This window comes from Corylus avellana, chromosome ca5 (assembly GCF_901000735.1).
Source record: "Corylus avellana chromosome ca5, CavTom2PMs-1.0".
Taxonomy (NCBI): domain Eukaryota; kingdom Viridiplantae; phylum Streptophyta; class Magnoliopsida; order Fagales; family Betulaceae; genus Corylus; species Corylus avellana.
The window spans coordinates 9668039-9677628 of NC_081545.1; the positions used below are offsets into that span (position 1 = coordinate 9668039).

At 36.4% G+C, this 9590-nt stretch overlaps 2 protein-coding genes across 2 annotated transcripts; one reads left to right on the forward strand and one right to left on the reverse strand.

Moving 5' to 3' along the window:
- Positions 1 to 216: 216 nt before the first annotated feature.
- Positions 217 to 4821, forward strand: LOC132181101 (putative ubiquitin-conjugating enzyme E2 38). The gene is made up of 7 exons (XM_059594167.1): positions 217 to 432; positions 1737 to 1799; positions 1892 to 2461; positions 2693 to 2756; positions 3051 to 3190; positions 3285 to 3596; positions 4212 to 4821. Exons 1-7 carry the CDS (start codon positions 358 to 360, stop codon positions 4518 to 4520), a joined length of 1533 nt encoding a protein of 510 aa, XP_059450150.1. The 5' UTR covers positions 217 to 357; the 3' UTR covers positions 4521 to 4821.
- A 3157-nt stretch (positions 4822 to 7978) lies between these two features.
- LOC132183166 (major strawberry allergen Fra a 1-E-like) lies at positions 7979 to 9151 on the reverse strand. The gene is made up of 2 exons (XM_059596566.1): positions 8947 to 9151; positions 7979 to 8391 (listed from the first exon to the last, which is right to left on the reverse strand). The coding sequence occupies exons 1-2, from the start codon at positions 9116 to 9118 to the stop codon at positions 8108 to 8110; spliced, it is 456 nt and encodes a 151-aa protein (XP_059452549.1). The 5' UTR covers positions 9119 to 9151; the 3' UTR covers positions 7979 to 8107.
- Positions 9152 to 9590: the final 439 nt, after the last annotated feature.

Consider the following 9590-nt stretch of genomic DNA (forward strand, 5'->3'; position numbering starts at 1 on the left):
TCTTCACACATAAAAGGCTTAAAAGCCAAAAAATTTCCACGAACTTTTATAAATAATCAGCCACACTCAATTTTACCATAACCTAAAACTTCCACTACTCTCGTGAGTCCACGTAGCAAGTCAAACAATGTTTCTCCCAGAACTTTACACAAGGAATGAATGGCTGCCACGTAGCATTTTTAGAAAGAGTTTACTCCACAAAACAAAAACGAAATAGTTCCCTTGCCTAGTACGGTAGCAGACTTGCCTACCCAGCGCCAACTGAACTCTGTCTCTCTCTCTCTCTCTGACTTTGATCTCTCTCTTCTTGTTTTGCTTTGTCTACAATTGTTGCACCGGAATTGTGTTATAAGGGAAATGGATCTGGACGTGGAGGGTAACGTCGCTGGAACTCCCCAGACTTTGATCTCCAAGAAACTTCAACACAGCGAGGTAGTCTTTTTGTTTTCGTTTCTTGGTTAATTTTGAGTTTTTAATTGATGGGTTTTTGGTAATTCGATGGAATTTGATTGTTTGGTTGACATATAATTTTTTCTTTGGTGCTTTCGAATAGTGGGTGTGGGTTAATTTTCTTTGTTGGGTTCGTTAAGATTGTTAATTTTGGTTGTTGGGGCTGCTGATTTTGGTTTGGTTGATGGGTATGATCTGTAATTGTTTGAAATCTTATGGTTTTTTGTCGTTAATTTGCTTGGGTGATTCTGATAATTCACATGCATTTCTAAGGTTTTGTTTGGTTCCTGAGAAAGTTAAGGGGAAACTAGGAGTAAGTTTTGCTGCTTGGTTTGCAAGAGAAGGGCGATTCTAATAGATTTTCTGGATAGTTGTAAAAAGTGTTACTTTAGTTGGGTTTACTACTCACCCACTCCAACCTTTTTCCCTTTTCTCAACCCTCAAACAGTGCTTTTGTTATTTTATCATGGAGCCATATTGAAGATGAGTTGAGAGCAGGAGAGACTCAGTAAGCATGCTTAATTTCAACATGTATTCTGAGAAGTACATAGACAACAATGTGTGACTTTAGGCGTTGTGTTATAATCTTAGGTTTAGCTTATATGGATAGAAACAGCGTTATTTGAAATGTTTTATGTGTTAGGTGCAAGAAGGCATTCAATAAATATTCTAGAGCAAGTTGATTATCCTTTTAGTGGTCTACAAGACTGTTTAATATCACTCCTGTGCCAGCACGAATGTTCATGCTTGAGTACATGGTGTTTTGACCTGCTGTTTTGCACAGAATGGCTAATTTCTTTACCTTTTTGATTCAAAGAAATGAAAGAGTGAATGTTAATGAACCCACTCTAAGGTGTGTTTCCTTTGAAGGATGAGTTCTAAGCATTCAAATGCCCTTTGCTACTCCAAAACCCTTTTTTCTAAAGTTAATTGATTTTTTCCCCCATAATAAGGGTAGTGATAAGGAATTTGATAAACCAAAACAGCTTGTTTTCCACTTATCATTTTGCTTCCTGTTTTTTTAAAAATATATATTTATTATGTTGGAACTCTCCCCACTCACGCACACACAGACATGCATGGGCACATCATCGTGTATGCTTTTACACATACTCATGTTCTTGCAGAATACAATTTTGCCGTTGGTATATTTCCCTCTCCTGAGTTGATAACTGCAGAGGACTTTCAGATTCGTTGTTTAAATTCTGTGGACATGCTTAGTTTCTTTGCTTATTTGATGCAAAAGTTGATCAACTACATGCTCATGGACCAATCTTATTGTTTAGGTTGACAACAGCAAAGGGAAAACAAAAATAAGCTATGAAGGGACATGGCAAGACCAAGTCAAGGTATATTGTCAGAATTAACTCTGTGCTTTGCTGATAGGTTTCCTTTTGCTTAGTGTTACTTGTGCTGTTTTGTAATTTTGTTCTTTCTACAGGATGCTTCAGCCAGTGATCCTGGAAATTCTACTGTTGTAGGATCACTGGACAGTGTTGATCCCCTCAAGAGCACCACGTCAGGATCAATCAATTCAAACAATCTTAACAGTTCTACTTCTGATATAACATATAATGGGTATGATGAGAATGCCAACGGTGGTGGTGGTGATGATGATGGTGGTTCCTATGAAGATGATGACTATGTTTCTGATTACGATGACAATGATGATTTCTTGTACGATGATGGTTATATAGGGATGCAATCCCAATTTGATAATGTGGATTTGCCTCCAGGAATAGAGGTGTCACTTCCTTGGTTGAACGACTCGGATTCAAGTGTAAACATACCAGTTTCAACAAGGACTTTAATTGTTTCAGATCTTCCAGAAAGCAAAATGCAGGCAGCTGCTGCAAGCAGTTCAATCATCCCTACAGAGTTAAGTTCAAAGGAGAAAGAAGAAGAAAACAGGGATACAGTAATGGGAGACGTTCTGCAGTTCAAGCAATTTAATATTGGGGATGATTTTTCAGATCATCATTATAGCCGCATGGGCTTTTCAGATGGGAAGGTGACTTAATTTGATATGGTTTATGATTGTACTTTAAAGAGAAAAAAAGATGTAAATTTACGCTTTGCACCGGGTCTCTCTATATGCTGTGTGTGTGTGTCCCTTTCTAACGCCAACACCAGCACAAACACAAACACAAACACAAACACAAACAATTACACAGACATTTATGTATGTAAGTAATTTCTCTGTGTTTCCGATATGAATTGCTATGTGTCTCTTTGTTGATAGGCACCCAAGAACTGGGCAAAGAGAATTCAGGATGAGTGGAAAATGTTAGAGACGAATTTACCAGGTGAGTTCTTACTCTTTCTATTCGGAAATATTGTGCCATTATAGCATTTACATGTCAGGATTATCTTGGGACCATTATCACTGATCAAGCTTTTCTATGTGATGTGGCCTGTAATATCTGTAAAGCATTAAACATGGTCCTTATTTGGGATAGAATTAACGTCTTAAGCCCTTTAATGTTAATGTTTAGTGTATGATACCAGAATATGAATGGTTTTCTTCATTTTGCAAGTTGTCGTTCCCTGGACTACCTTTCTTTTACCTCCCCTGCCTCTCACTGCTTCTTCTGCTGCAGACACAATATTTGTTAGAGTTTATGAAGCAAGGATGGAACTTTTGAGGGCTGTTATGATTGGACCTGCGGGCACTCCTTATCATGATGGCCTTTTTGTCTTTGATTGCCTCTTTCCCGATACTTATCCCAGCTCACCACCGGTATGTATTTGGTGGAAATGCCTGTACTTTCATCTTAATATCTTGTATTGTATATAATAGAAATTGGGAGTTAATATCCTGTACTTTCTTTCAGATGGTGTACTACTATTCAGGTGGCCTTCGACTGAACCCAAATTTGTATGATTGTGGGAAAGTCTGCCTGAGTCTTTTGGGCACCTGGACTGGTAAACCGAATGAGATGTGGATCCCAGATAAATCAACCATGCTACAAGTTTTGGTCTCTATACAAGCTCTGATTCTGAACGCAAAGCCCTTCTTTAATGAGCCTGGTTATGAAAAAACATACATTGGGCCCGAAGGGGAAAGAAGATCGCTTGCGTACAATGAGAATGCTTTTATTCTATCCTTGAAGACAATGATATACACATTGAGGCGGCCACCAAAGGTATGATTATTCCTACCATCTTTGTCTGGATGGTAGTTTCATTTATCAAGGTTATCCATCAACTGCTTTGCTTGCACATGCAGTTGAACCATTAGAGTTGAAGCGTAGTACTTACATAAATTTGGAGTTCCTTTGCCCTGCCTTGGTTGCTTTCTTGTAGGTCACTTGGGCTTAGAGCCTGTTTGAGATTGTGTTAAGGAGCTAAAAAAGTGTTTTTAGTACATAAAAGGTTGTGCCAAGCAAAAATTGGTCCGTTTGGTAAAAAACTTCAAAGAGCACCTTTTGGTTTTTGCTCCAAAAAAAAAGTCTGAAACTGCGTTTTGGGAGAAGTTTAAAAATTAGGTTTTTTTTCTTTCTAAAAAGCTCTTTCAAGCTTTTTCTATATCCAAATGTGTGTGTGTAATGAAAGTCTTGAACAATAACCTCACCCTCTGCCTAGATCTTAAGGGGTGTGAGACCCAATGAAATCTTGAACCATAACCTCACCCTCTCCCTAGATCTTAAGGGGTGAGCTGCATTTATCATCCTGATAATACCATTAGGTTTTCTATCATACATATGCGTACGTGGAGGAACTGATGGACTAAATTTTCTATATCTGGCTCTGATTTGCAGCAATTTGAGGACTTTGTTGCCAGTCATTTTCGCAGGAGAGCACGTGATATTTTGGCTGCGTGCAAAGCATACATGGAGGGTGCTCCTGTAGGGTTTGTTGATAATGAAGGAGCTCAGGATAATGCTGGAGGAGACCCCAAATCAATTGAGTTCAAGTCAAAAGTAGATAAGATGATGAATATGATGCCTGGAGGAGACCCCAAATCAATTGAGTTCAAGTCGAAATTAGGTAAGATGATGAATATGCTGGTAACAAGCTTCGCCAAGAATGGTTCGACAGACATTGAGCAGTTTCGCCTTCCGGCCTAAAATCACACTAGAGGAACCTGGGGTAGCGTGGGGAAGGCTGGTAAGATCTAAATATGTACAGGGGAGTTGAAATCAAACATATATAGCTGGTGGCCTTTCTCATTGCAATTTTGATGGAATTGGACCATTGGTCTATCATATATTTTCCATTCCAAGTAGTTGTAGATATAATTCGATGATTTTGGGATGATGGGAAGAATTTCTATTGGATTAAGATGATTCATCCATGCATCTCTCTAAACTAGTGATCGAATGCGGTTTTTATGTTATGGGAGGACTTAGCACACTGCATTTTGGGGGACTCGTGTACTTAATTATGAACATCTATTTACTATTGAGGGTGTTAAACATAATTGGAAAAAATTGGAAAAATTGGTCATCGTGGTTTGTATTTTTATATATATAAACATAAAAAGAGAGTGTTTCGATGGAGCTCACTTACATAAGTAGGTGTCTAGGCAGTTCGAGGTGCGAAACTCACCTAATCGGGCAAGTGAGTTTCATTAATGCCTTCTCTCAATTATATAACCACATTAGCTGATTAAGACAACCAATTACAAAAGATCCTTATCCATTTATTCCTGCACTCTCTTTTACAAGATTGGTTTATTTTATCTACTAATCCAATCATGGTCAATGTAGAGGGTTTAATAGAGATCTTAGGTTGCGACCAACAATAATCAAAGAATATTACTTCTAAAACTCAATCCCTACCATCCATCTTGTGAAAAGTGACCCTTAGAGTCATATAGATCACCATCCTCATTCCTCAGTGATATATAGTCAGCCATCTTCAAATGATCGTGTATACCTTGTCATCAGGGCAGAACCGTGTATTTGCTCGCGGGACTATTGTCCCCTCAAAATTTTGAAATTGTCCCTCAAATTTATGATTTTTTATGAAATGTTCTCCCAAAATTAAATTTTTATCCCCAACTTTTTTATTTTTTTAAATTTCGTCCCTTCACCTTTAAATGTCTGGTTCCGCCCCTGCTTGTCATAATCAATCACCTTGCCACGCAGCATAAGAGGAGCTAAAAAATGATTACTTCTCATGGTATTCCCATTACTATTAATTATGATTGGACAACTAAATTAGTTAATTTAATTCCACACAAACTTTTGGTTCATAAGTATTTATAATTGAGTTTGATACAAAAGATTGGGCTTTTATATTTAGTGTTAAATTGAAAGTTGATTCATTGTGTATTTTTCTCAATTGCTTGACCCAATTTATCATCTATTTAATGAATGCTTTGTTGTAGTCTTCAATTGAATATTAATTGAAATTTCAAGTGAATGTGTTGAGTACTGTAGCAGCTAGTTAAATCCTTAGCCAAAAATGGCTAGCCTGATGTGAAGCTTTTTTTAAGTATTTTTTGCTACAAAGTTAGCCAAAATAACCTAGTTGTTGCACTAATGAACAAGCAACAGACGAGCGTGCTAGCGCGAAAGCTGTTGTGCTTACCCAATGTGAGAGCTCTAAGTAGAGGAATAGCTACTCATGGAGGAATAGATGGTATTTTCCCAAAAAAAAAAAAAAAAAAAAAAACCCACTATATTTTATTTTTTAAAACCAAATGAAAAAAAAAAAACTTTTGAATGAATTCTGTGGGTGGTTACCCATGGAATTTTCATATATATTTTTTTAAAAAAATTTTATAAATCTTGGATATTTTAGTAATTTTGATTCAATTATAATGAACGTCTATGTTTTGTCACCAAACAAAATAGTAGGAATAATCATTACATTCTAACTTCTTATATTTTTAATAAGACTCATTTTGTTCCTAAAAGAATGACCATTTCGTATACCAACAAACGTGCCCTTAAAGTCATATAGATCACCATCCTCATTGGTATATACTTGGAGCAAGTTCTGACATTTTAATTTAAAAACGTGAGTACTTGAGAAAAAAAAAAAAAAAAGGGGAAAACATGAGTGCATTTGAAAGTAATGGAGGTCTTAAAGCCATCATTAAAAAGAGGGGAAACGAGGTATTGAGGGATTTGATAGGATAGGTCTATGCAATCCAATAGAGAGAATATGTCATAAAGTTACAAGCACTTTACATGGCCAATAAACCATGTCCATTACAAAGTCATAAGATGAGGTTTTTCTCTCATTGGATATCTCATTTACAATGACTATATTAATGTCACCAGTAGCATCGAACAAGGATCCTCTAAATTTCAAATGAAATGAAAATGAACTATTTTATAGTTAATATTTTATTTTATTTTATTTTATCTAATAGTATATATTATATCACATTATTTAAATTTTTTAAATGATGTGACAACACATTCATTATGTGGCATTATGTACAGCGTGAAATAAAATAAAAAGCGATGCTACTTTCTTTGGAGTTAAGTAAAAATGAGTCATTTTAGATTATTTTAACTCCTCCAATTTGTCTCTACTCTCATGAGCAGTGAAGCCAGTTGGTTAATAAAATCATGTAAAGAGTATTGTAAGAAAAGAGGCTTAAAGCATGTTTGAGATTGCTTTAATTGGCTTAAAAAAAAAAATGTTTTTAGTACATCAAAAGTTGTGTCTAGCAAAAATGGGTTGTTTGGTAAAAAAAACTTAAAAAAAAAAAAAAATTGGTCTAAAAAAAGTCCAAAACTACGTTTTTGGGGAAAGCTTGAAAATAAGGCTATCTTTTAAAAGATATTTCAGACTTTTTCTATAGACAAAAGCTCTATTTCCCAGTGCAAATCCAAACAGACTCTTAATAAAGAGCATGCGCAAAAACGTTTACAATCATAAGATGTTAAAAGCTCTAAGTTTTGATCATGATTTAACAACTTAATTTACTAAGGAGTTCTCTATTTGGTAGAGGTGTGTATTTTACCCTAGAATATGACTCGACATGATGATCATGATCCATATCCATTTTTCAATTTCATGCATATCTTCCAATTTGATCCACACTCAACCACTGTCTAGAGCCCTTCACTACCACTAATCCGCTACAATAAAAAGTTATTTTTGTTAAATCACTAACTACCCCAAGAGCGTAAGCTAATAGAAAATAGTTGATTTAATCATTTAATTAATATTCTAACCCTCCTTACGTATGGCTTAAACTCCTATTTAATAAGTAAGACCTAACACGTAAAATATTGAATTAAAATGAGATCATGAGTGAGGAATTAAGACAAGACTCGAACCACTTTGCTTTAATACCATGTCATATCTCTATGCTTATTTTGACAACGTCAAAGTCCAAAAGAAAGAAACTCATTTGTATGATATTGTAAGCAGAATACAAAGCTTACAATCTTAATTAACAAATTAACAAATTAATTAACAAATTAAGATCATCTTCACTTCATTTGAACTGGATAATATCTAATTTTATTTATATTGGAAGAATATTTTTGTCATCTCAAAAAGTAAAAAGACAAAAATACTCATCTAATATAATTAATTAGACATTATCCATGTTCCCTAATTAACAGACCATAGAGATTGTATTAATTAACATACATAAATATCAGATAACTGGAATATAAACATACAAAGCACAATGATCATCTTATTCACCATGTCATCACATATAGAAACATATAGCTATTAACTAGTAGCTTAGCTCAAACTTGTCAAACCACTTGAGGAATCCCAGAGCAGCATCCCTCGCCTTTTCCGGCGGAGGCGTTGCAGGAGTCAGCGGCTCGAACTCTGCCTTCCACTCAGCTATGCACATTTCATTTTCTTTTCCTTCAATGGGAGCAAAGGAGAAGGTAACCTTGTATGGATCGTACAGCCCACGCAGCTCTCCTCCAATCACATGGTATGTCACCGACTTCCCCATCTCCACCTTTTCTATCTTCTGTGTTGATTCTTTCACGTAGTTGCTCACAGCTGCGTGCAGCAAATCACACAAAATTATGGTGATATTTTCATGGATGCACACAAGAATTGAATTAAGGAATTGAGGTAAGTATTGCTAACTAGAAAGGGAGAGAAAACATATATAAATTGCGGCCAAGACCATCTTAATTCTAACACCCGGTCGCGATCTCGTTCGGACGAGAATTGCGATGAAACTGCTATGAGTAGTCTCGGTCAAACGAGCTCCGACCGGCCTTAATTCCAACAGAAGGTCTTGGCAACCGTGGCACCGACCGAATGCCTCAATTCTCTCACTTGACATTAATTAGTTCTGAAACACGTCCATTGGACGCTGATCGAACACCACTCTATCCGGTCGGCCGGGCAGAGATGGGGTATCATGATTAATTGTAGCAACTCTAGCTTAATTATTGTAGATCACTATAATAATATATTTGATTTATGCTTATTATAGGATACTTATGCCCCATTATTTTCTTTATATATAAGAGGTAGAATATTAGAAGAATTTGAATTGGTGAAACAAGGTTTGAGAGAGAGGGATGGATGGATATATATATATACCAGGGCCGAGCTTGAAAAGCCTCAAACTTCCAGGGCTGCCATCTCCTTCAATGTATTCGGCTCGGGCAAGCATCTGAGGGTTTATTTTGCTGATGATATCGTTGTCTCTGTACATTTCCCATGCCTTCTCTGCAGGGATGTTCAGAACCACCTCTCCCTTCATGCTCCTCATCTCTCTCTCTCTCTCTCTCTCTCTCTCTCTCTCTTCCTGGTTTGTTTTATGTGATTGAATGAGGATGGGGCTTTAAATAAGGAAATAAGGACACAGGGCTACGAGATGCTCTGCCCACATGGTGATTTCTTTACTTAAAGGATAGTCTAGTGAAGACACGTACTTCTCTCTCTCTCTCTCTCTCGGTTTGTATTTGGTGCCTATAAATTCTTTCAATTATCTACCTATAAATTACGGTTGTGGACTTGTGGAGCAAGAATTCAACTGAGGAGAGGTATATTTGATTTCAAAAGTAGATGCCAATCTTCACTATCTGCCTATATATTTAAGAACAATTGATATCACAAGCCTTGTGGTGTAGTGAAAGAGACAGAATTCCACTAATTTACTAGTGCAGTTTGCATCAAATATAAAACAATGCTTTTCATGGGATCAGGTTCCTAAAAGACTCAACCATTTCCTCGTATGCTTT